General features: G+C 46.6%; 1 protein-coding gene across 1 annotated transcript; it reads right to left on the bottom strand.

The window, feature by feature from the left end:
- Positions 1 to 3,501: 3,501 nt before the first annotated feature.
- On the bottom strand, positions 3,502 to 10,507 carry LOC144261928 (serine/threonine-protein kinase PDIK1L-like). The gene is made up of 4 exons (XM_077811502.1): positions 9,962 to 10,507; positions 8,537 to 8,753; positions 5,715 to 5,961; positions 3,502 to 3,895 (listed from the first exon to the last, which is right to left on the bottom strand). Exons 1-3 carry the CDS (start codon positions 10,505 to 10,507, stop codon positions 5,732 to 5,734), a joined length of 993 nt encoding a protein of 330 aa, XP_077667628.1. The 3' UTR covers positions 3,502 to 3,895; positions 5,715 to 5,731.
- Between the last annotated feature and the right edge of the window lie 16,876 nt (positions 10,508 to 27,383).

The raw sequence follows: 27,383 nt of genomic DNA, 5'->3' as shown, positions 1-27,383 counted from the left end.
CCCGTTTTCCAGCTCTGAGGCATATCATAGCAGTACATACAGGTGGGGACAGCAAATATTTTGATGCCCTAGCAGTCAGAGTGGTTATGAAGAGCTTAAAATGTAGCAGATACAGATAGACTTAGGTACAGCATAAAGCTTTTCCTAGTGAGAGCCATTTGTAATAATGGTTATTAAAGTCAGAATGACCAGCATCAGAAACTGTTTCCATCAGGCCTCATTGTACCCGATACCATGAAAGTAATGTCAGAAGCCCCTCCCCATTTGCCTCAAGCTGCTGAGAAGTAGTCAGGCCCAATTTCGTCAACAGCCAACCCACCGACTCAACCTTCCCTGTTTTCAGTCAGGGACAAGATGCTCACTTTCTGCCAAGGGTGTTTGCGCTCTGGTATTCCCATTTTCTAGCAGGATTGAATAGACTTTCCCCCCTTTTTGCATAGGCTGTTTGTTATTCAATCCTAGCATTTTAATCTTTTGAAAGAATTTTCATACATAGAATACACAATTGCAAAAGATCCATGATAACTCTAGCTAGTGTTACTGCTCAAATATTACAGAAGCCATCCTGTTTCAGTATTTAAGAGCTAGGGACTAGGCACAGGGGCATTAACTTACTGTAACCCTAACATTGCTTTTAGTCCCAAACTTTCATACTGAGAAGTCTAAGTGTTCTGAAACCAGCAGTTCTCAGGACTGTGCAAGTTAACAAAAGCACTTGCTGTAGAATAACCATATTATGCCAAGGTAGTACAAACATAAAAAGTAGATTAGTTCAAAATTCCTTCTTCACATAAAACTTGTCTGTCATGTAAATAGTTTCCAATTAACAAAATGCACATTAGGCCCAAGCTGAAGGCAATTAACTGATTTTCTGTATTTTGCTTTCTTGAAACTACTATAGTTTAACTTTGAAGAGAGAAACTTTGGTAGCATAGGAACTCACAAGGTTCAGTTTTCTGTCCTCCTCTCCCCTACAGAATGGAAGTAGGATATTTCTTTATTCCAGGCCATGCTCATGTTCAGTTTGTGCCTTCCATACATAAACTCCGCACATTCCCCAACTATAGGCTCAATTCTCAAAAAGTGCTACCTTCTGTAGGACAAAATAGAAGTAAAAAATGGATGAGATTTGTTAGGTGATCTAGTCCCAGTACCGTGCAAGGTCTACAGAATTGTCCCTGTTTGCTGTCAGCACCACATTATGTCACAGACAAGAGGGAGTTTTAGGAACAAGCACGTCAGGAGCACAAGACAGATAACCAAGAGCAGATTCCAAACCTCCCCCGAGAGCATTTAGTTTTTAGTCATGTAAATAATAAAAGCTGAGAAATATTTCTGTTCACTCACTGAAGCAATAGCTTTCACCAGGGCCATCCACCTTACACACATCATTCCTTCTGTGTAGGTGGTGTCACGATTTAGTGCTTCATGACCAGAGCAGGGATATAAGGTGTCTGTATAAAACCTTTTATTAAATTTAAAATACACAGTCTGAGGTAACAAAAGTGCACACATACAAATAAGTATTTCTAGCATAGAGGCTGTGTCAACATAGAGTCATCACCAAAGTATGACAAAACAAGCAAGAGTTGCAGTGAGTAGCCAACCCTCTGCCATACAAACATTTAAAGTGCCTCAAAGTGGTTTTATTGCCTGGTGCAATCTTAATTGTGGTCTACATTCCAAAGTTTGACTCTTCCTCAACTATGATGGTTCCACAAGACTAGCAGACTTTGCCTGTTCCCAGAACAGATGGTACTGAAGAGACAGACAGCACAGTTTCAATAGCTGTGGGAGTGAAGAGAGAAGGAAGAAGAAATACATTTTAAAGAATAATTTCTTCAGTAAAGCAGGTTGAACAATTTGGCAGCCTAAAGCCGGTTAGCAAAAAACACTCAGCTGGTGCTATAGTTTCTAAGAAAGATCATGAGATATGAGCCATCTAACTTGAGAAACAAATAAAGCCACAGCAACAGGTAAAATTTGGCAGTACTGTATGGGAAGAAGAGCAGACCAAAGCCAAAGCATAATTACTAATAGTCTCATTGCTTTAATGAGACAAGAACCTTCTTCAAAATACAACATCTGACAAATGAGTTTCAGACTCCCATTCTCATCTGCTTGAACCTATCCAACCATATCCCTCTGAGCAATGCTGAACTGGTTGGGAAGAACCAACTCCTTTCATTAGCTAGAGCTAATCTACTTGTCCAGGGCAGCATGTAGAGCAAAAATTTGGACTGCTACCTCACTCTATAACTGCCAGGCCAGCAACTTCCACCAGCACTAAGTTTATTAAAAGATTCTGAGGTTTTTCCAAGAGTTTGATAAAGGAGAGTTTTGGCTATGTTCCTGCAGCAGCTCAGATCATGGATATTCGTTTGTTATTTGATGATTACAGCTAGAGCTCAGATGACTTGAGTCTGCAAGATATCTATGCAGTGCAGCATTTTACGGAGGTAGGCATCACCAAGCCATAGGGAGAGTTCTCCACTTCTTCCTGTGAACCCCACTAGGGCTTCCGGATCAAACAAGTAAGTAGTGTGGCTTATATTCTAGGGAAGGTTCTAACTATAGAGACTTAAGATGAGGGAATGCAGAAGCTTTTATATTGCAGTCACGGTTCTGTGCCAGAATGGAAGGGAAGGGGACAGAGAGAATGGAGACTGGTTTGCAGCCAGTAGCTAATGCACCCACAGCAAAAGGAAAAGGCCAAGGCCTAGAGATCTGATTAATTTTTAAAAATCTGTAACATATTTCAAACAATTTTTGCCATTAATTCCAATCACTGATCTCCCTCCATAAACGGTGCTGTTGTGAAGTCTTCACATCAGTCTTCCTCCCCCAACACCCTCTCCCAACATGCCTGTGTGTTGGCAAGGTCTCCTGTATGGCATAGGCATACATTGAGACAAAAAGAGGGAGTCTCTTCTCTCTTCCTCTGACAATACATTCCTGTCCCATAAAATCAGTTGTGTCTAAAGATACTGTAGCCCACCTCCAAACCACAAGCTAAAATAGAGCATAGGGCGAGAAGAGAATTGGAAGGAAAACCAAGGCTACTTAGTTACCTTCCTTGAACTAAGGGCTTTTAGAAAGAGTTAAAATATCAATCCCACAGGTGTTAACTATTTTCAGACAGGTTGGAAATAGGTTGAGTCCCTATTTACCTACCAGTACCCAAGTTCAGTCCTTTTCATTTCCCATGTCAGAATAGCTGGGACAAACAGCTAACACAGCAGGCAGCTTCAGGCTCTAAACTACTTAAAGTGATAGTGATGCATACATTCCAATAACAATTTGGCATATTAAAAGTCTTTGTATTTATTTTAAGAATGCATTTCTGTTAATCTAAGCAAGAATATTCACAAACTACTGTGATGAAAATACATTCTGTTTCTGCTAGAAAGTTTTTGGATAAATATTAGATTAGATTACACCATGCCAACTCTTTCAAAAACAGCCACCATTTAGTTACCTGCCAAGTCCCATGGAATGAAGGAATTACAAGGAAAGCTCTAATTAAACACTGTACAAGACAATCCCTATCTGCTGTACCAAGAACAGGTTATGCTGGAATTGACTCTTCGGAGCATGGCCACTGAGTTGATAAGGCTGGCTGCCCCAGTCACCAACATCCTTCTTCACTATTATACAAGTGAAGGGTCAGTCTGCAATACTCCATTTAAAAAAATTGGGCAATCTATATAAGACTTGCATATTAAAATTACTATACAAATAAATAATTGTTCCTTTACATACAACCATTGGGGTAAATGGGAAGCAGTCAAGATTTATTCTGACCAGTCTCCCTCAGAGTCAAACCACTAATCCAAGGAGAATTCAGAGGTATTGGTCAGGATGCTTGTGTGATGGTAACAGAAGAATACAGGACCTGTGGAAGAAGCCAGTCAGAATCAAAGACCTCATCACCACACCTCTCAGTAAGATTTTAATTAGACTAGCATTTCAAGGAACAAGAACCCTTATTTCAAATTACATGTTAGCAGGTAGATTCAGTTTTTAGTTTGCAGTTAGTGGTTTGAGACCAATTCCTAGGGCACAACTTTCTACATAGCTAAGCCACCACTGTACTGGTTCAACAGAGGTCAAAAATTGAACAAGCATCAAGTGAGCTACCCTGTCTCCTGAGAGGAGACTGCTGAAGCAGGTGACTGAGACAGCCACTTAGGGCTTTGTGGGGGAATTTGCACTGCCCTTCCTGCTGTACCTGCAATTCAGAGAGGACTTCAGTCTCCAGATTTACTGTTAAAACACTGCAACCACCACGGAAACATCATCAGTTTCACAATCTTCTACAGCATCCTTTGTGCTCTTCTACTCCATTAGCTTAAGAATTCACAGTCAAATGACAATAAACAATCTAACACTGATCTGATAGTTAGTGTACTGCTGGGCATGACAGTGCCTTAGACCACAAGTTTCAGGCTGGTGTCACTTGCTTCTCAGGCTGGTATGAGCTAGAGGTGCCAGAAAGACATTCCCAGCTCCAGGAAGGAAAAAAAACTGTACTTATTAGCAACCCTTACAGACAACTGTGCTTCTGCCTGTGCCTCAAATAAATTGGTTAGTCTCTAAGGTGCCACAAGTACTCCTTTTCTTTCTGCCTGGCGGGTTTGGGAGAGCCCAGTATTCTTCAGGAAGAAAGCTGGGGTTTTCCATCACTGAGGAAAGGATGCAAGAGACCCCTTTGGGGGCAAAAGAAAGGTGATTGATAGTCTTATAAAGTTTGGTATCATCTCTATTGCAGCTAATTTCAACTAATGTTTCTGCAGTCCACCATGGAGAACAGTCTTATAGCAGACTTAAAAATAGATGCAACAATTAGAAAACTACAGTGAATTAATGTAATTTGCAACAGAATGAAGTGTTTTGGTCACTACCCTATTAACGGCTTACTGCTTCCTCATTACAATGTACAAAACATTTGACAGGAAGAATTTCTGAAATCTGTGCTGTACACACTTGAAGTTTTAAAGCTGATACTGTCTAGTCTCAAAAACAAAACAAAAAAGGACACACAATAACATGCAATGACCAGGGCCAAAATTTTCCAAGTGTGAGCACAAAGTCAGACCTAATAAGCAGCATTATTTTCATAGGGGCCCAGGAAGGGCACAGGGACACATTCTAGGAGATTCTATTTCAGGACTGAGGCCTGTTTGTAAAAGCAGTTTGAGGCAGGAACCCCACCTTTCTCTGGGTACAGCACCTTACCTAGTACAACACGACTCCCAATCTGATAGGGCTCTTGGTATTAACATAACAGTCAACTTTTCATTACATAACCTGACTCACATTTTTCTAACATGCAAGAGTGCCAAACACCACCTTTTAAGGTGAATCCACACGTAGAAAATATGTGGTAACTCACAGTAACGAATGTGTGCAAAACCCATTACAGGTGCTTATTAGGGATAAACAGCTTAATTTGACACTGGTTTCTTATCTCCAGTTCTATTACCTATAAGTGTGCTGAGCAGTTACCACTCATGGGGCCATACAATATACTGAACCCAAAATATTCCTTCTATAGAGCAGCTATCCTGACAGCGAAGGGTGCAATCAAACTGAAAGAAACCAAGCAATGAATCTAGGGAACTGCTGTTAGATTTAAAGAACTTAGGCCAAATCAGGTCAGTATCAAAAACTAGGATTGCAAGTTTGAAATGAGAAGCCCAGTAGACACCAACCTGATCACCCCATGCTGCTATGAGCGTTGGCGCTTTTTGCCATAAGAGATTCTCCTGATTCGAATTTCTAGTTGGAAGGCATCCAGTCTTTCCTTTGGGTTAAAAGTTAACATGTCATGCAGGAGTCTGCAAAGATCGTCTGGCATGGACTTCTTGTTCTTCAGAGGAATTTGCAGTTCCATGTTGGGATTCTCCAGCAGCGCCTCCCCAACAGGAATAAGCTGCTTGCCTTGACAGATGTAGGTTCCTGGGCATAGTTTGAAAAGAGGGAGAAGTCAGATTGGGGAAAAGGAGAATTCACACAAGAATAAGTTCATCCACAGCACACGTCCATCTGACAAGCAACACAAGATTAGTAAAAGATCACAGCATGTGAAACCCAACTTCAGAGGCTACTGCCAAGATAAGTGTTGTAAGATATCAGCCCCAGAAGAAGTTCAATACCAAAACAGGAACCCTCAAGTTTGTCACATCCCCATTTCAGCACAAGTGTGCATCAAGCAGAGGGAAACAGAAACACACTTTTAAATTTAGCCTGCACAGGACATTGCGTGTGATCCCTATAACCATTTGACAGAGAAAAAAGCCTGTTGCAAAGAGCTTCCCCTACTCCACTCTTTCAATTAATTTTACTGCATCAGTAGAACTGGAAGCTCTAAGAAAGACAAAGGCAGGTTGTTTGGTTCAGATGACTTAGAAAAAAGTTAACTAAGCAAATAGTGATTCAGTTATTTAAGTCAAACAATTTTTAATATTAAATGACAGTATCATAGAATCATAGAATATCAGGGTTGGAAGGGACCCCTGAAGGTCATCTAGTCCAACCCCCTGCTCGAAGCAGGACAGTATGTTCCATTTACATTTATCCAGACTGCTGGATACAGCTTCTCCTCAGCAAAATTAAGGAACAGAAATGTAAATAAAATCACTGGTCAAAATAGATTAGCTGGGTTCCAAAGAGACAGCAAAGAAAGCTCTGCTCAGCCAAGCTGCTCTGCCCTTGCCGCAAGCACGGAATAAGTGACCGATGTGCATATGGAGGTTAGCCAGGCAAGTCTCTTATCTCAAGTTGGCGGATGGCTATTGAATAAACTTTAATGAAGTCTGTTCGTGCCTTGGTCTCAGACCCAGAATATTTACTATTTTTCTAGCCAAGAACTAAAACATTTTTTGCTGTTTGGCATTTTGAAAAGGAACTCTCTCAGTTCTTAATTCCATGATGTTTTGAAAACTTAAAGCAGCAGCTCAGTAAAAGGAACCTCTCTCTGAATGCCTTTATTGTGACTTGAAATTATGTCAGACATTTAAAAAAATGTGTATGTTATGTATATTGGGCTTCCTTGCGTATGAGTTGAGATGCCTCTGATTAGTATGCTCATATGAAAGATTGTCATTCTGTTCTTTCAAGGTGGATTTTCTATTGCAATAGATATTCCTAGAATCACAGACCATCCATCGCTATAGAATCTTGTTCAGCCAGACACAGCACTAAGGATGACCTCAACATCCCTTCCAGCTTTATAACCGATTTTCTTACATGTCCTTACAATCCTTTGGATGGTTCCTTTGCCTTGTGGCCTTTAAATATACCATCACTATCAGCAGGACAAAATGTACCAACTGTAGATCAGCCCAAGGAAAGATAGGTTTACAGCAGGGGTAACAAGGTAGGGCAGCAGTTCTCAAACTGGGGGGTGCAGATTGTATTCGGGGGCGGGAGGGCATGAGAAGCTTTAGGGGATGGGGGGGAACCCCAATCTTACTATGCACATTTTACCCCCAGCAGTGAATAACTAGCAAAGCTGATTCCTCCAGACATATCAGGTCCTCAGATGGCGCTGTGCATTTTGATGGATATCTGTTAAGCTTGCCTAGCATTATACAAATTGCCATTTGTAGGTTAATCCATTTGCACATTTAAGTGTCAGCATGGACCACAATCGCAGCTTTGCTTTTGCTCTTATTACAATGGATCGTTGGCTCATTTGTGCACCAGAAAAAAACAACTCAACTGAAAAACAAAGACACCAAAACTCATTCAAGTGAAGCATATATTGGTATATGTACTTGTGTAGCTGGAGGTGGGCGCATAAACCACTACAAACACAAAGAAGGGGGGGCGTGATCAAATCAGTTTGAAAACCACTGGAAAAGCATACATGGCTATAACGCTGCTGAATCTTGACTGTAGAGTGTGGATATACTGAAAATGCTTCACCAATGGAATTTAACTCTTGAGTTTCAGTATTTCCTTTTGAATATGTTTGGGGGTTTTGTTTTGGAGTTCTTTGGTTGGTTGGTTGATTAAAGTTCATTGGAGTTAGTCCCATTTCTGCTGAGCACCTGTTGATCTCCCAACCCCCTATCCTCAATGGATGGCCCAAGCCAGATGACAAGTTTTCTTCTCCTAGCCGTTTATGTCACAAAAGTTTTTTTGTAAATGGAAAAGCAGTAGAGATCACAAAAGTCTAACAAAGCTTTCAGACAAAAGTAAAATTAAGATAATGTGCTCTATAACATGTTGCTCCTAGGACTTAAAGAATGGGGAGTCCCACAGAGAAAGCAGACTCAACATGAGGAAAGGGGTAGGGAGAAAGGGGAAGATGGCTTTACGGATTTCTGGCAATACCTCTGGTGGTCACGTGGAGAAATGTTGACCGACTCCAGAGGAAGCCATATCCAATACTATGACAGGAAAAAGGGTGGTGATGTGACTATACCTGGGAAAAGGATCCTAATGGCTTAGAGGATTGCTGGGGATAGGGTAGGAGAATGATCTGTAAATTAGGGCTCATTGCTGGCTGTACAGCAATTACTCTCACCCAGCAATTCCTTCTCAGAGTCTCCATCCCTGAAGGTAATCCTCTCTACCATAGCCCAGAAAATTATCCCGAGGGCAAAGATATCAGCTTTGGCAGTATAGCGACCTTCCCACACTTCTGGTGCCATGTAGAAGTTTGACCCACAGGCTGATGAGAAACAATGCTGGTTCACATTCACTTTCCCCTGGCATATCTTACTCAAGCCAAAGTCTGCTACCTATATACGAAAAGAGAAGAGATTAGAAGGTCACCATTATTACCTATAACATTGTACTGTGCATACAGGCATGAACAGAACAGCAGTTGAGCAGGTTATTGAGTGCTCTGAACCCTATTGTATTCACTATTATCTGTATTGAATAACAAAACTTCAGTTTGATTGTCCTTTGGCTGTTCCAAAGGTGAAAGCATATGCCAGTACTGATCTGGAGGGCCAAGACATGGATTACCCACAAGGGACAGACCTACCATCCTCTAGGTTAACTACTGGAACTCCCATGGAATTGGGAGTTTAGGAGTAAATTGTGAGTTGACTTCCTTGCCGCTAAGCTGCTCTTCCCACTGAATTGTTACAAAGACAGACTTGTTTTTAGTCTGTCACTGTAAGGAAGAGAATTAGTCAGTCTTCATTTTAACCATAAAGACACGACTGGAGCCCAGTTGAAGCAAGAGACAAGAAAACCTCTTGCTTCCAAAACAGCAAGCAGTGCTAGAGGCTACAATATTGTAAGTGTTGACAAGTGTATAAGGACTGTAGGTCCACCAATAAGGGAAGGGAAGATGCTGTATAAACCTTTGAAGACCTTATTCTCGATATCTTCATGCTTCCTTCCCATACCCCCCAAGGACAAATTAACCTGTTCCAGAAAGCAGGAACCATAGTACGATTAGTTGCAATTGGTTAGTGCAGAGTGTATTTAAAATGTCCCTCTCTGCCAGCAATTTTACCCTCTACAATTTAGCATGGCAACCCTCTAGTCTCAGTGGTACCAAGTCTAGCCCCAATAGGTCCTGGACCCAGCAGAGTGATTGCACTGAAATCACAGGTGCCCTGCTGCCTTCAGTGACAAAATATTCCACCACTGATCAGGAACACTGTGGCTAGGTAGTGATTTAAAACTGAATTAGCCCTAAATTGTTCCTCTTAAGGGAATGTCTTGTGCGTGAAAGATGCTACAGAAATGCTCTCAGGATTCCCGGAAGAGTCCAAAAGGCAACTGACTGACCCACATCCTCACCAAAATCCTCTTTTGAGACTCATACAAGTGACTTGCCCATCCTTTTCTAAAAGTTCAAAGGGAAGGAAACAAATGAAGAAACTGAATATTACAATGTTACCCAAGTGACCAACTCAGTGCAAGTAATGCAATTGGCATAACACTTCACCCACATATTGAGCAGCAGCAAGAAGGATTACCCTCTTACCTTTACTAAAGGACCTCCAGGGCTATGGGAAATAAGAATATTATCCGACTTCAGGTCTCTGTGCACAATCTGATTTCTGTGCAAGAAAGCAACAGCACTGCTCAGCTGCTGCATGAAGCTATTATTCAGCTGTGAATCTGGAGTGCGAGACAGCAAAAAATCATTCATGTTTCCACCATCACAGAACTCCATCACAAACCACACAAAACAGGCAGACTTGGGGTCCATGCATCTCCGCCCTTTCAGACAGGTCTCAATCAGCAGCAGATGACTGTCGGATTTCCTGTACTGGCGGCTGATTGGCTGAAAGACTTGACCACTCTGCAAGACACACTCTTCTAACTGGATCACATTCTCATGTTGGCTCTGGACACTTTGCAGGGCCCAGAACTCTTGCAAAGCCAGTTCCACATTTTCAGGTACATTACAATGCATCCTTTTCACTGCCACTTTGTTTCTGGTTTGCCTGACAACTGCCTCGTAAACTACCCCATAGCTCCCTCGGCCCACTTCCCTTACAATGCTGTACTTAGCTTCTGCAGCCATATCTTTTTGCGGCCCAATGGGCAACAGACAAAAAAGACCTTTGAAGTCATAACACTCCTCAGACTTTCACCTGCAGGAAAATCCTGAAATAGAAAGACAAGAAAAGTTTGGTAAAAATCTGACAGCTCACCCCCCAGTGCTTCATGTGCTTCTGTTTGATGCTTTATTTTAGTGCTCTATATTTTATTGTGTGTTGCTTGGAACATAGAAACCTGTTGCATAGGGATTGGTAGCAACAGTGGGATTTTAAGGAAGAAATCGAGCATGGAGACAGCTTTCAAGAATCACTGTTCAGCACAGTCCTGCTGCACAGTTTGCTATAACCACTGCAAAATGGCACTGTACAGAGTTAAACTGCTGCATCAACAGGGAACACAACAAACAATGTTTGGTAAAGAGAAAGGTGAGCTTCCCAGTGGAGAGCGTACCTCGCAACTAGGGGAGAAAAGGAGGAAGACATGACCTGAACAGCAGCTTCTAGACAAAGCCGGTTTGCCAACACTAGTCTCTCCAAAGGTGCTGAACAGACAGGAACTCTAATTCAGCCCTACCCCACCTCACAACAGCACCAACCCCCACTGGCCACATCTGCAGTCCCAAATCCCAGTCCCTCGCTGACGAGCCACATACACCCACTGTATCATCACCCCAGTGCCAGCTCTCCCCTCCCCCGCAACATTGTCCTGACTCCCAACCCCAGAAGTCCCCGCAACCCTCTTCATCTTCCAACCACCCCAGCCCCTCATCACCTTCCCATAGTCCAGCCCCACCACGGCCCAGCCATCACCACATCCTGCCCCCACCCCCGACCCCTCACCCTCCCCACGACCCAGCCATCACCACATCCTGCCCCCACCCCCGACCCCTCACCCTCCCCACGACCCAGCCATCACCACATCCTGCCCCCACCCCCGACCCCTCACCCTCCCCACGACCCAGCCATCACCACATCCTGCCCCCACCCCCGACCCCTCACCCTCCCCACGACCCAGCCATCACCACATCCTGCCCCCACCCCCGACCCCTCACCCTCCCCACGGCCCAGCCATCACCACATCCTGCCCCCACCCCCGACCCCTCACCCTCCCCACGGCCCAGCCATCACCACATCCTGCCCCGACCCCTCACCCTCCCCACGACCCAGCCATCACCATAACCTCCCGCGACCCCTCACCCTCCCCACGGCCCAGCCATCACCACAACCTCCCCCCCCCAGAGCCCTCACCCTCCCCACGGCCCAGCCATCACCACATCCTGCCCCCACCCCAGACCCCTCACCCTCCCCACGGCCCAGCCATCACCACATCCTGCCCCGACCCCTCACCCTCCCCACGACCCAGCCATCACCACATCCTGCTCCCCCCCGACCCCTCACCCTCCCCACGACCCAGCCATCACCATAACCTCCCGCGACCCCTCACCCTCCCCACGACCCAGCCATCACCACAACCTCCCGCGACCCCTCACCCTCCCCACGGCCCAGCCATCACCATAACCTCCCGCGACCCCTCACCCTCCCCACGGCCCAGCCATCACCATAACCTCCCGCGACCCCTCACCCTCCCCACGGCCCAGCCATCACCATAACCTCCCGCGACCCCTCACCCTCCCCACGGCCCAGCCATCACCCTGCTCCGCATCCTGCCCCCTCACCCACCAACGGCCCAGCCCCCACCGCCGCAGCTCCCCAGCCTCCGGCACACTGGGGCGAAGGCTGCTCAGGGCCGCGGGGTCCTCACCCCCCGCGCCTGCTTGGCTCCCCCTCAGGCCGGGGAAAAGACCCGGCTCTGCCGCAGCGGTTACCGCCCCGCGCGGACCTACCCGGCCGGTGCCCGCCGCACTTCCCGCCACCGCCACGCGGCACAGCCCATTGGCCCGCGCCAGCCAACCAGCGAGGAGGGGCCGGAGCCTCGGGCGCACGCACACCAACCAGCAGCCGGAGGGGGCGGAGCCGCAGTCACGCACCCGCCAACCAGAGAACACTTGGGCTCGCCCCCTGAGCGTGGGTCCCTCACAGCACAGCCCTGCCTCTACTGCGCATGCGCTCTGAAGACCGACTGGGACGCGTGCTGAAGCGCGGGTGGCACGGAAACTCCAAATCCCAGCATCCCTTGCGCAAAAATGAGCCCTGACTGCTCCTAGATAGGACCAATGCCTGCTGGGAATCGTGGTCTCAACGAACTACAGAGGCCTACTGCTAGAGTCAATGGAACGCATTGCAGGCTGGGGCCTGTAGTCTCTGTAGACTACCGCCCATCTCCTGTGCAGTTGGGGCATTGGTGGGCTGGAAGCTGCCAAAACCCTACCCTTCCCCCTCCCCCCACCTTGCGGTGAGACCGACCATCTCCCCCTAGGGCTGACCACTGTCTGCATCCTGTAGCGGACCCTCACACTGGGACCTCCCTCTTCCCCCAGCCACTCAATGAAACAACAGGTCGCAATGCCCCTTCTCTGGGGCACGCCCCATGAGACAGGACCTGCCAACCCCCCCAACACCCACCCACACACACTCCAGGCCACCCTGTACCCTGGAAGCCCCACACTACTCAACTCCTGTCACTGCTGCTGTGACCCCCGCCCCCCATCTCATCCTCTTCCCACCCACCCTCAAAGCTCTGCCTTGCCCTGATTTGCCTTCCTCCCGTTTCAGAGCATCGACACTCGACAACTCAGCTCTGGCTGGCCTCTTTGCTCCCCATACTCATTTCCCCTTCTCTGCCCAACGCACCCAACCCCTTTGTCTCGTCCTCCTGCTCTCTTCCATGACCTCTTCATGCTTCCACAATATACTCCTTCAGTTCCCTTCTTACAAGGCCCCTTCCCTGCCAGTCTCACACAGCCCAGCCATCCCATCAACCAAGGATTTGTATGTCCTATTATAGCAAAAAAACATGGCCCTCACAAGGACTATGTCATAATTTAACTGCTTGTTCACACTACTTTCATAGCCCCCTTCCCTACATTCCTGTGTGGTCTGTGTAGATTGTAAAATCGTCATGTCCGGGATCATAGTGCTTTTGACATCATGTTTTAATTTGCCTGAGGGTATCCCCTGTAGACAGCAAATTTGCAACCATGAAATTATGCCATTCGGAGAGAACCAATTTTACTAGTGATATTAAGAGCTTCAACTAACAGCTAGCATTTCTCCAAGATCTTACTACCTACACATTAATTTAAATAAAACTTGTAAAACTATATCTAATAATACCATTTGGTGACTCCCAATATCTGTTACTAGACCTATGTCTTTTTTCATGTCTGTAAAGCACTTAGGACTAGATCCACAAAGGGATTTAGGTGCCTAACTGCTACTTTAGGTATCTGAATCCAAAACTTAGAATTTCAGAACCTCTTCTCAGCTGCCGCTTAATCCTGTAGGCACTTAAATTTCTGCCACTGCACATAGATTCATAGATACTAAGGTCAGAAGGGACCATTATGATCATCTAGTCTGACCTCCTGCACAATGCAGGCCACAGAATCTCATCCATCCACTCCTGCAATAAACCTCTCACCTATGTCTGAACTATTGAAATCCTCAAATCATGGTTTAAAGACGTCAAGGTGCAGAGAATCCTCCAGCAAGTGACCCGTGCCCCATGCTACAGAGGCAGGCGAAAAACCTCAGGGACTCTTCCAATCTGCCCTGGAGGAAAATTCCTTCCTGACCCCAAACATGGCGATCAGCTGAACCCTGAGCATATGGGCAAGATTCACCAGCCAGATACCCAGGAAAGAATTCTCTGTAGTAACTCAGATCCCACCCCATCTAACATTCCATCACAGGCCAGTGGGCCTATTTACCATGAATAGTTAAAGATCAATTAATTGCCAAAATCATGTTATCCCATCATACCATCTACTCCATAAACGTATTGAGTTTAATCTTGAAGCCAGATAGGTCTTTTGCCCCCACTGCTTCCCTTGGAAGGCTATTCCAGAACTTTACTCCTCTGATGGTTAGAAACCTTGGTCTAATTTCAAGTCTAAACTCCCCGATGGCCAGTTTATATCCATTTGTTCTTGTATCCACATTGGTACTGAGCTTAAATAATTCCTCTCCCTCTCCAGTATTTATCCCTCTGATATATTTATAGAGAGCAATCATATCTCCCCTCAACCTTCTTTTGGTTAGGCTAAACAAGCCAAGCTCCTTGAGTCTCCTTTCAAAAGACAGGTTTTCCATTCCTCAGCTCATCCTAGTAGCCGTTCTCTGTACCTGTTCCAGTTTGAATTCATTCTTCTTAAACATAGGAGACCAGAACTGCACACAGTATTCCATATGAGGTCTCACCAGTGCCTTAAAAATACTAAGGTTGCAAAGTAAAGTACTCAAAAGTTAGGAAACACCAGAATTAAGGTTACCTGTGCATTTGCATTTGAACCCAAGCTCGCTGAGTGCTAGTCCAGTGCCTTATCCATGGGAGGATCCTTCCATCTCACAATACCCACATTAGTGACCTTCAAGCTTGAGTAACACTTACAGTGCTACTCCTGGGGGAATTCTGTGCCACTGTGCAATGCAGAATTTTGCAGACATTAATGTGCATGCAGAATTTCCTTTCCCCCACAGAAATGGGCTGCAGTGTGGCTGGCCACCACTAGGGGCCGCTGGACCCAGCAAAGCCCAGCTCGCATATAGAAGACACTGCCAGGGGGATGGGGAGGAAGCTAGAGGGGTCCCAGCAGCTGCAGTTGCCAACATGCCCTGAGGGAAGGAGATGGCGGTGCAGAGGAAACTCCACACAAGCCTGGGACCCAGCATCAGGCTGCTTCTCCCTCTGTATCCTTGCCCTCTGAGGGGTAGAGGGGTGGGTGTCTGGGCTGGGAGGAGCCACGGCTGGGCTCTGGTGGTGGGAGGGTGTGGGTATCTGGACCGTGGTTGGGCTCTGGGAGGGAGGTGTACGGGTATCTGGGCTGGGAAGGCCCCATGGCTGGGTTCTGGGGGGGTAGGGGATTTGGGTGTATTGGCTGGGGGGAGGGATTGTGGATGTCTGGTCCCCCAGCGGGGCTCTGAGAGGCAGAGAGCAGAGAAACAGGAATTGGGGTTTCTTTAATGCTCTACTCCTGGGGGAATTTTTGTGTGTCTGTATTGTTACAGACATACTTGCTGATAGGTATTTTGAAATAAATTACCAAAATAATTGAAAGGGGCACAATTATGTAGTGTTATTTTGACAAATAAAATTGGCACAATTTTGCAGAATTTTAAAATATTATGCACAAAGTATTTTTTTTGGCACAGAAGTCTGCCAGGAGTACAATGCGATCTAAGTTTAATCACAAGGAAACACAAGTAAATTGCTGCCAGGAACAATGCTGCACTGGTGCCAGGTGAGGAACTAGATAATCTGATAATCGAACTAGAGACTCCAGTTGGTCTTTTTCTTTTCAAGGCTGGAGCAAGGCCTGGGACTTGGTCTACTATGACTTACTTTTTTGCTCATTTAGCAGTTTGCATTTCCTCCCACAGAAAGTCCCTAGTCACTGGCTTTGGCTGCCCAGCAACTGAGAATCAAACAAAACCATAATGTCAAAAGGAGGGGGGAAAGTTAGGATAATGCCCCCTTCTTTCTTTGTCAGTGTCTGGCTGCCTCTTTGTTACACACACAGAGAATATGGTTGGTGTAATAAGCGTGTGACACAAAGGAGAGTCACATTCTTACTGCAGTTGCTTTGCTGCATCCACATTTCGCTGGCCACTGGATAAACCATGGAACCTTTTTACTCTGCAATTTTTTTTTTCCTTTTTAATCCTAATGATAAAACCTGACCATAAACTAATTGCTGCCTCAGCAGATGGGCTGCAGAATAAAGGGGATTGGTTCATGCACTGAACAGAAGACATGCTAGGAAGATAAGCTTTTCACATGGGAGAGGTGAACATATTGATTAGCTGAAGAGCAACTAAATGATGGCCGGCGTTTGGGGAAGTTGAAAAGCAATGACCCGTGGAAAAGAACAAGCTGGCAGTTATTGGCCAGGTAAGAATCTTTCAGCAGTTCAGCCTACGCCTTGAGACAATCTAAGCAGATGTAACCCACCCTGCTTGGGCTGACATCAAGGGTTGAACACAGGACCTCTAGCGCGAAAACCATGAGCACTGTTTGAGCTAAAGGTGCTGCTTTGCCTCCTGGTTGCACTAGACTCATCAGACTCATCTTTGACCAGCCACCAGAGGAAAACAAAGACGTCTCCACTCTGCGACTGCGGGATGCATAGGTACAGCATCTAGATAATTCCTTCTAGGAGTTCTGTTCTGACGTGACTGTGCTGATGAAGGGTGTTGGACTCACAACCTTGGAGACTGAAATCTTCTCTTTATCCCCTACTGTGGTGGTGGCCTGTGCAGAATATAGAATGGCGCAAAAATGATCTGCCTAACTCACTCTTAGCTTCACCACTTGACAGTAATGCAGCTGTCCCAAGCTGCATCAATACCACCTTTGAAACGCCCCACATTGTCACATATTAACATGACCATGTATGTTTATTTTCTAATATTTTATAGATCTGTTATTTTCTCATCAGCTTCTGCCTCTCCATAACTAACACCTTGCCTACCAGTCCGAGCGCTCTCCTGTGGTCGTTCTATCTCCCATGGTATCCTTTTCTAGAACAGGATGCCTTAGATCACAGGTCCCCAAACAATGGGGTGTGCCCTCCTAGGGGGGCATGGAGGAATATTCGGGGGTGGGGGTTGCGGTGGGAGGCGGGGAGAGAGCACCACCCATCCCCTCTGCTCCAGCCACGCCCCCAGCTGTGGCCCCAGCTCCTGGCCCACTCCCAGCTTTGGCCTCCGACCACAGCCCAGCAGCGGCTCCGTACCCGGCCCAAGCCCTGGTCCCAGCCTCAGGCCCTGGCCACGGCTCCATTTCTGGCCCAGACCCACCCCCAGCTGTTGCCCCAGCCTCCGCTCCCTTACCTCTGTCTGAGTCCCTCCTTGCCCTCCCCCAGGAGCCACAGCCCTGCTCCCAGCCCCAGCGCTAGGCGGGGGAGGTGCAGACAGGAGTAGGGGGGATGCGACACTGAAAAGTTTGGGAACCACTGCCTTAGATGTTTAGCTACCATGGTGATAGGTGCTTTAGAAATGTAGGTAAGTTTCACTGATGTCAAAAAGCCAGCCGTTTGGGAAGGATGACATTTTAAAATGGGGCAATTATCTCATGTTGAAATTTGGCCAGCAAACTGGGGTTTAGCACTCCTACTCTGGGGTGTATAAAGATTACCAGCAGGCCTGACCTCAATTTAACAAATAAAGCAGCCTCTCCAGCAGCCCCCGGCACCATGCTGGGGTATTATTATTTGAGTAACTCAGAGTGAAGAGCTCCACTTACTGCAACAGCTCAGAGGTCCCTCATCCAAGTAACAACTTGTCCTGACTCTGCTTAGCATAAGTTCTAAGGCTATGACAGCCCAAGGCAGGACAGCCGGCCAATCTTTAGGGGGCACAGTCTCAAGCAGGATTGGTGGCCCTTTTCAAACTTTCTGCTGTCATTCTTCTGCTCATTGTGCTAATGGGCTTATTTTCTTATTCTCTGTGTGTTGCAGAGGGGTAGGGGTGGGAAAGCAGAGTGTGTGTGTGTGTGTGTGTGTTTGTGAAAGCAAGAGAGAGAAATGCTTTAGATAAAGCACCTGCAGGACTTAATAGAACAGAAAATCATTCTAACAATCCAATTTTGCCAGAAAATTGAGCAATTTGCTGATATGTTAATTGCATTAATGCCACAGTATTTGCTTTCTCTTTAACTCAGCTCTCGCTTTGTCTCATCTTCCAGACTACCTTTATGAGGCTCTGGTAGTGGAAGAGGAAGCTACATTCCCATGACATCTTTCTCCATAACACAGATGTGCTGCTTCTTGCACAGAAGTTTTTCTCAAGTGTTGGAATCATGCCAGGACCCAATCCCTATTTGTTTCCAATTTGCTATATTTATAAAGTACCTCTCAATAGATATCTGAGGGACCTGTGATTAAATCAATATTTAGTGTTAACATCAAAATAAAGAACCAAGCAGCTCAAATGATTAGCCAGCCCAGCCCAGCAGATCAAGTACTAGAGTGAACTCCCAGACAATCCAACCTTCCTGACAAAAGGGAACAGCTCCTACTTATCACAAAGAACAGGGACAGAGGAGGGAGCTGTGGAAGTTGGTATCTCAAAACAACACCCTGGAACCCCATGTTCACCACCATCATATAATTATGATATGTTTTGTACAAAGTATGCTTTGTGAGGTATCATTTTGAAAGTCTTGATCTGTTGAACATTAATATCCTGTTGGATTGAATATACTATAATTGCATGTGAAATTAGGAAGTTTTGCTACATGTGTGTTACTGAAACATGTTGTGAGGTTGGGAACACCCACAACCAGCCTTTCAGGTACTACATTGGAGGAGCCAGACACGCTGATGGCCCATTAAAGGGAAGCCACACTCCCAAGGACTATTTCAGGATCTGTATACAATGGAGACTTCTCAGAGATAGCACATACACAATGGAGATTGTTTGACCCACGTCATAGCAAAGGCTTTTTCCAGAAAGCTGGAAGAAACTATAAAAGAGAAGGGACATCATCACTTAGCCTCACTCCCCGCACAACTCAACATCTGGAAACCCGTCTGGAGGACAAAGACTGAAAGGGTGAAGGTGGTCCCGGGCTGGAGGAGAATTCCAGCCTGTGTATTGAAGATCTGTAACCTGCTTGTGCTATCAGGGTGAGACAATGCTTGATTCAACGCCTGTTTATAGAATTTAGGTTGTGCGCTTATTTTTATTTTCTTTGGTAACCATCTCTATCCTTTATGACTACCACTTATAATTACTTAAAATCTATCGTTCTGTAGTTGATAAACCTGTTTAATGTTTCACCTAAAACAGTGTGTTTTGCTTGAAGTGCTTGGGAAACTTCGACTCAGGAACAAAAACTGGTGCATGCCCTCCCCCCTTTGAGGGAGGGGCATGACTGGGTAATAAACGTACACTGCTCAGGCTTCTGACCGAGGCAGGATGGTACAGTTCTGGGGTGCATGGATGGGGAGCTCTGGGGGGAACTGGCTGGATCATCTCTATTGTTGGATCATGAGTGGCTGGCAAAAGCATTCATGTAACTCAGCTGGGTGTGTCCCTGCCTATGGAAGTCTGTGTAAGTACAGTACCTGACAGAGGTTTATGGCTTAGCAACAGCTTTACCATGTGAGAGGGAGCCAAAGTTGGTTGGACAGAGAGCTCAGCAGTCAGACAGTTCAGGTTGCACCCCTGGAAGGCCTGTCACAGGAGCAAATGCAAACCATAAAGCAGGGGACACAGAAAATGGTCAAAGATCAGCCTGCGAAAGTATATGGCACACACACTGTATCCTAAAAGCAGCCACAGAGAGACTCCAAATCTTCAACTGAACAAGCCCTATCCTGCATCCCGACTGAACCAAGAGACCAAGAGACAACCCAGCCTGACTGATCAAACTTGCAGGGCAGGGACACAGGCCATCACACAATTACTCCAGATTATGATTGGTGAGGGCTTTATATACTCCCAGGTACTTTGTGTGTTTATAGCACCTTCTATCTGAGTGTCTCAAAGCACTTTATAAACCTTAGTAAATTTAGCCTCCCAACAACCCTGTGAGGTGAGTGCTATTAAACCTCATGATATAGATGGGGAAACTGACACAGAGCAGTTAAAGACTCCATCCTGCTCCCTTCACTCACATGAGCAGCCCTTATTCATTTCAGTGAGCAATGCCTTATGTGAGGTGATTTGTGTGAGTAAAGATTGCAAGCCCAAGGCCTACCATCACACAGCAAGTGAGTGATGGGCAGGACTGCAGCTCAGCTCTCCTGAATCCCCCAGTTCTATGCTTTAGCTATAAGAGCAGCCTTCCCCTGCTCTCGATAGCATTTAGCACTTACCACCAATACAGCTCAAAGCACTTTATAGAGACAAGTAAGTTTAATTAGCCTCAGTTTACCTAGGCACAGACAGAGAGATTGTCTAGCCAGGAGCCAGTGGAAGAGCTGGGAACAGAACCTAGGTCTCCTGAGTCCCAAGCTCACTGCTTTAGCCACTGGTCTCTAATTACTTCTTCCTAGCCAAATCTCAGAACCAGTCCTCCATCCTCATCTTCCTTGACCTCTCAGCCACCTTCCATGTTATCAACCATGCTCTTCTTTGTGAAATCTTGTCCTTTGGTTTCCGTGACTGTCAAGGTTCCTTCCCCACTCTGAACTCTAGGGTACAGATGTGGGGACCTGCATGAAAACCTCCTAAGCTTACTTTTACCAGCTTAGGTTAAAACTTCCCCAAGGTACAAACTATTTTACCCTTTGCCCTTGGACTTCCACCAAACTTCCACCTTGCCACCACCAAACGTTTATCTAGGTGTATTGGGAAAATGTTGTTTGGAAACGTCTTTCCCCCAAAAATCCTCCCAACCCTTGCACCCCACTTCCTGGGGAAGGTTTGGTAAAAATCCTCACCAATTTGCATAGGTGACCACAGACCCAAACCCTTGGATCTTAGAACAATGAAAAAAACATTCAGTTCTTGAAAAGAAACATTTTAATAGAAGAAACAGTAAAAAGAATCACCTCTGTAAAAACAGGATGGTAAATACCTTACAGGGTAATTAGATTCAAAACATAGAGAATCCCTCTAGGCAAAGCCTTAAGTTACAAAAAGACACACAGACAGGAATATCCATTCTATTCAGTACAGCTATTTTCTCAGCCATTTAAAGAAATCATAATCTAACACATATCTAGCTAGATTACTTACTAAATTCTAAGACTCCATTCCTGTTCTGTCCCCGGCAAAAGCATCATACAGACAGACACAGATCCTTTGTTTTTCTCCCTCCTCCGAGCTTTTGAAAGTATCTTGTCTCCTCATTGGTCATTTTGGTCAGGTGCCAGCGAGGTTATCCTAGCTTCTTAACCCTTTACAGGTGAAAGGATTTTTCCTCTGGCCAGGAAGGATTTTAAAGGTGTTTACTCTTCTCTTTATATTTATGACAGTGACTCTGTCCCCTTTTGGTTCTCTGACCTCTTCAATTGTTCCTTCAGCATGTCCTTTGGAGGATCCTCCTTCTCTCTCCTCCAATTTTCTAAGGGGTTCCACAGGGCTGTGGACTTGGGCCCTTTCTCTTCTCTCTCTACACCATATCTCTGGGTAATCTGCCCTGCAAACACAAATTCAATTACCCTCTCCATGCCGATGACTCACAGATCTACCGCTCTACTGTCTCCTTCTATCCAAAGTAAAATCTCAGCCTGTCTCGCTGACATCTCCCTGGGGACGTCTGGCCATCAGCTCAAGCTCAACATGGCTAAAACAGAGCTCTTAATTTTTCCCTACCACCACAAGCCCTCTCTGCTACCTCCTTCTACGATCAATGTGGACAACACTGCTAGCCTGCCTGTGACTCAGGCCCATAGCTGGGTGTCATCTTTGATTCATAGCTCTCTGTAGTTTATCACAGCCAGGCTGTGTCTAAGTCTTGCAGATTCTTTCTGCATAACAGCGCTATGATATGGCCTTTCCTGTCCATCCAAACAGCTAACACTTTCATCCATGTCATGTCCCCATTATTGCAACATCCTTTTCTCTGGCCTTAACAAATGCAATCTTGTTCTGCTCATATCCAGCCAGCATCTTGCTGCAAAGGCCATTTTCCAAGCTGGTTGCTTTGACCATGTGTCACCCCTGTCTTTGCATCTCTCCACTGGCTCCATCTTCTCTGTTGCATCAAACAGAAACTACTTGTCTTCATTTTCACAGCCCTTCATGGCCTACCCACACCCTACCTACCATCTCTCATTCCGTATCTTATTCGCTGTGTTGCAGAGAGGAAGGGGTGGGAAAGCAGAATGTGTGTTTGTGTGTGAGTGTGAGAGAGAGGACTGCTACTTCCCATCTCCAATTGGCCAATGAGGCCAGCCTCCACCACCCACTTGTTGAATTTCCAAACAAGCACCCTTGTGCTTTCTCCCTTGCTGCCCCTCATGCTGGGGAGAAGCTCTCCATAAACACTTGGAAAACTAACTCATTATCCTCCTTCAACTCCCCTTAAAAATCTCCTTTGCTGTGATGCCTACAAAAAGCTTGACAACAGTTAGGCAGTTGCTGTGTTGAGACCAGTACTTATCAGGTAGCCAATACAGTCTGATTGTTTCCTTGTACTCCCCTGTCAGTCTATCTTGTATTCATCTGTTGTCTCTTGTCTTATACTTAGATTGGGTAGGGACTGTCTTTTTAATGAGTGGCGGGCGTATCACAGGACAGGGGAGGCTGAACCTCCCCAAATACCCCAGCCCCAAGGCCCCCTCCTGCTTCCCACTCTTCCCCTGGGCTAGGTCTGGGGCTAGGGCAGGCTGGAGTGCGGCCCAAGACTTGGGGCAGCGGCTCGACCACCCAGTGCTCTGGGGCTGGAGGCGCTGGAGGCTGAACTGCCCGCCCACCCTGCACTCCAGGGTTAGTGGCGGTCTGGGGCTAGGGGGCTGTGCTGGGACTGGGCGCACTGGGGCTGCGCTGCCCACCTGGCGCTCTGGGGCTGGGGGCACTGGGGGACGCGCCCGCCCGGCTGGTGCTCCAGGGCTGGGAGTGCTGGGGCAGCACCGGGGGCTCCGGGGCTGGGGCTGGGGTGGTGGCTGCAGTGGTTGGCTCAAGGCTCTGACAGGGGAGGGGGAATGGAAGGGGCGGGGTTGGGGCAAGCCTCTCCAAACAGGCTCTTCAGGCACCACCCATGGTCTTTTTAGGCTATATTTGCACAGCGCCCAGCACGGTGAGATCCTGATCCGGGACTGGGGCGCTGACGTGCTACGGTCATATAAATCATCATAATAATAATGAATAACAACAATGAAGGAATCAGAGCCCCATCATGTTAAGAAGCCAGGTCAAATGAAAATCAGTCCCTCCACATTCTGACACTTGAATGCCAAAGCTTGTTTTAATTCCTAACCCGCGTGCATTAAGAAGTTAATGTCTTAGTGAGCTTTCAACTGTGCCTTTAATCCCAGAGTTTCCTGAGGCATGCCAGATGACTGAGACTCCGGGAATGTGATATGGGGCTATTACCAGAGCTCATGATGGAAAAGCCTCATTTACATCGCGCCTTGTCCCCTCCCCCGCCCCCATACACAGGCACACACAATACAGGGCATGATGGCATGAACAAACCCTTTTAGGCAATGAGCACAGTGCACTTTATGGTGGCAGGAGGCGGCGATAATTGCTTTTTAACCTCTTTTTATGCAAATGGATCTATTTCATTTACAAAACTCTGCAAATCGGCACTTTCCCATCTGAGACGCCCCCGTAACGATGTGCCAACCGGAAAGAGCCCATCTAGAACAGAGCAGGATCATCGCAGGAGAATGCTGCATAATGCTATTTACTGTTTGGTTCAAGCAGCTACTTACCCGTAACAGCTTGCCTGGGGTGCTGGGAGCAGGAACCCACATTAGTCAGTAAACATAGCTTTAAACACACAGAGAGAAGGTGAGCATGTAATTATTAATGTTAGTATTTGTATTACGGTAGTGTCTAAAGGTAAGGGCCCCGTTAGGCAAGGCCTTATACAACAGAAAACAAAGAGATGTCCCTTTCCCAAAGACATTACCTGGATCGGAACTCCAGAGACCTGGGTTCAATTCCCCAGCTGTGACACAGACTCCCTGTGTGACCTTGGGCAAGTCCCATAGTCTTTCTGTACAAGAGGCATAGCAACAATTCCTTTCTCCACCCTTTGTCAGTCTTGTCTATTTAATCCCTGCATTCAGGGCAAGGACTGCCTCGTATGTACAACACCTAGCACAATGGGGGCCTGATCTGGATTGGGGCACCTAGGCGATGCTTACACTGGTGGCGGCACGTAGGGAATGTGTAGCTACACGCCACAGTGAAAAGCAGGCTGCGTTCACGCTGCAGTGTGTAGCTATGTGTTAGTGAAAGGAGGAGGCAGGAGGGAAAGGCTCCGGCAGCAGGGAAGCAGCAGAACACTGCACTGCAAAAAATCGCAGGGTAGACAGGGGTCGTACTGCTTTGGTGTGTAGAGAGCTTTCAGGCCTGTCCTTCCCCTGCTTGCCTAAGTAGTGCCTCCCTGATATTTATACCCGTGCTGGGGGAGCGTGCAGTGTATGTATGCGGCATACCGCCGTAAAAAGTGTGCAGTGTAGATGTACTCCTAGATGCAACCATAAGATTATAGGGGGTGCAGGGAGCAACACCTACAGTTAAGTTGCCTGACATTTTCTATTATAAAACCATGTTTTCAGCTGCTGGTATCTATGCCGAACTTAAACCTTTTGGGTTGAAATTTTCCACGCTGGGTGTCTGCCCCAGTCTGAACTTTCTCAGGAAGGCTCACCTCCAACAGTTCAGCTATGTCTCAGAACAAAGTTAGGAAAAAATACACTGTTTTGACCACATTAAAAAATCCTTACATCTGTTTCATTGTGATGCTCTCGTACCGCATGCTTTGAAGCAGGGACCTGACCTTTGGCAGAGGGGTCACCACGGTGTCAAGGATGTGCCTTTTGCTATCTCTGTGTGAGGGATCAGGTTGATTTTTTGACGTTGAAGCTGACTCCAAGGGAAAAAAGGAGTCCAAGCAACATGGAGGTTGAAAGTTGAGCTTCATCTCTGAAATGCGCTGCTGGGAGCCAGGCATCGAGGTGGGGGGATACCAGGACCCCGTAACGCATGGGGTGAGCTGCCACAATGGGGAAAACTTTGGTGAAGACCCTGGGAGCCGTGGTAGGTCCGAATGGCATGAGCCGGCATTGAAAATGCTGCGGGCCAACAGTGAACCGCAGAAACTGTCTGTGAGCCGGAGGAATGTCCGTGTGAAAATTAGCATCCTGCATATCGAAAGCAGTAAACCACGTGACTTTTTCTAATGATTGGATGCTCACTGCTAACGTGACCGCACCAAACTTGGGTTTGCGGATGAAGCGAGAAAGTCGTTGGAGGTCCAGAATCGGCCTCCATTTGCTTTCCTTTTGGGTATCAGGAAGTAAGTTGAATAGAATCCTGTCCCTTGATAGTCTGGAGGAACTCGCTCTATCGCTCCTCGTTGTAGTAAAGAGTCCATCTCTAGGGCAAGGATGCTGTCGAAAGAGTGATCCCTGAGGAGGGATCGGGGAGGAGGTTATGGATGAGGTAGTGTGATGAACTTGATCGTGGATGACGTTTAGTACTTACTTGTCTGTTGTTATTGCACTCCAAGCTGGTAAGAGGAGTATTAGATGACCCCTGAAGAGGGTGGGGTGGTTTTATGGCTGCAGGCAAGGTGGCTGACAACTCTCTAGGGTTCCTCATAAATATCTCTTCTGTGGGGGTTGTATCTGGGAGGAGGAAGGTTGGGAGGATGGGCCCTGAGGATGAGATCTTTGAGTCTTTTGATGCTTCCTTGGTGGTTCGTAAGGCCTCTGATGGAAAAACTAAGAGATTCTGTAATGCTGTCTGGGCAACAGGCAGTAGAATTTATGCTTCGGCGCAGATTTGTAAATACCCAAGGGACGAAGTGTAGCTCTCGAATCCTTGAGGGTCTGGAGGGAGCCATCCATTTTCTAGCTGAAAAGATGAGATTCATCAAAAGGGAGGTCTTTGATGGTATTTTGTACCTCAGCGGGAAAACCAGAGGAATGCAGCCATGACTCCCTCCTCATGACTATGCCCATGGCCATAGAGCACAGTGAGGTATCTGCCGCATTCATCACTGATGGAAGCGATGTTCTTGCTACAAGCTTCCCCTCTTCTATCATTGCTTGGAAGTGGGCCCAGGCTTGTTTTTCAGCAAAGTCCTCTAATTTGCTGTAATTCTGGAAATTGTATTTGGCCAGTTGTGACCAGGTGCCTGGATGGGTCACACTGAGAATGCCGCATTCAGAGCAGATTGCAAGAAATAGGGCAGACAGTCCCCAAAACTGGAGGTTTATTCTATAATTAGATTAATCAAACCAGTAACAAAAGAGCTTCTATGGTACCACACTGGTTAACAAGAAGCCAAACACAGTCCCCTTTAGGCATTCCAGCCCTTGGCTCCCAGCTAGACAACCAAGTCTATATTTTACGGGGTTACCGAAAACCCTATTCACCATACTTACAGTTCTACCAATCCCAAAGGATCGGACATTTACCCTCAGCTCAATATGAATCTCAGATCTTACCCAAATATCACACTGTCAGCCAGTCCTTAGTAAACTAACTAAATAGTTATTAATAAAAGAAAAGAAGAGAGATATTAATGTTTAAGGAATCATACGTACAAGTGACTTTCAGTGTTCATTGATCAGGATCATAGCAGTGATGTTATAGCTCAAGGATGGCCAAACTTACGGACCCTTTGAGCCACATAGGACAATCTTCAGAAGTTTGGGAGCTGGGGCGTGGCTGATGGGGTCTGGGGCTTCAGCCCTGTGGCAGAGTGGTGGGACTAGGGATTTCTGCCCTGTGGGGTTTGAGGGTCTCGAGGATTCAGCCCTGCAGGGCGCGTCTGCCGGGGCTCAGGACTGAAGCCCTGCTCCTGTTGAAGCCCCGAGCCCCGGGAGGCACCTCTGATGGGGCTGACGTCCTGAGACTCCCCTCCCTGCTGGGCTGAAACCGCTAGCCCTGCCATCCTGCTGCAGGGCAGAAGTCCTGAGCTCCTGCAAACAGTCTGGTAGGTGGAGAATGGGGGGGGGCACTCCACAAGCTGCACTTTAACTGTAAAGAGCCGCATGCGGCTCACGAGCCGTGGTTTGGCCACCCGTTATAGCTGCTAGCTTGTAAAAGTCTCTCTCGAATCATCCCAAAGGTTCAAATACAAATGCAGCTTAGATGTAGAGTCTGATAGAGTCTTTCTATGCATATTCCAGGGTATTCCAA

Source organism: Eretmochelys imbricata, chromosome 3, assembly GCF_965152235.1.
Source record: "Eretmochelys imbricata isolate rEreImb1 chromosome 3, rEreImb1.hap1, whole genome shotgun sequence".
NCBI lineage: Eukaryota > Metazoa > Chordata > Testudines > Cheloniidae > Eretmochelys > Eretmochelys imbricata.
This window is presented reverse-complemented; position numbering and strand designations above follow the sequence as displayed.

What these genes read in the sequence shown, in the direction of transcription:
- LOC144261928 (XM_077811502.1), bottom strand. Translation starts at nt 10,507, where the DNA reads ATGGCTGCAGAAGCTAAGTACAGCATTGTAAGGGAAGTGGGCCGAGGG. An exon ending in CTGGAGGTCCTTTAGTAAAG is followed by an intron (nt 8,754 to 9,961) that starts GTAAGAGGGTAA and finishes TTTCGTATATAG; the next exon opens with GTAGCAGACTTTGGCTTGAG. An exon ending in CTCTGAGAAGGAATTGCTGG is followed by an intron (nt 5,962 to 8,536) that starts GTGAGAGTAATT and finishes AACTATGCCCAG; the next exon opens with GAACCTACATCTGTCAAGGC.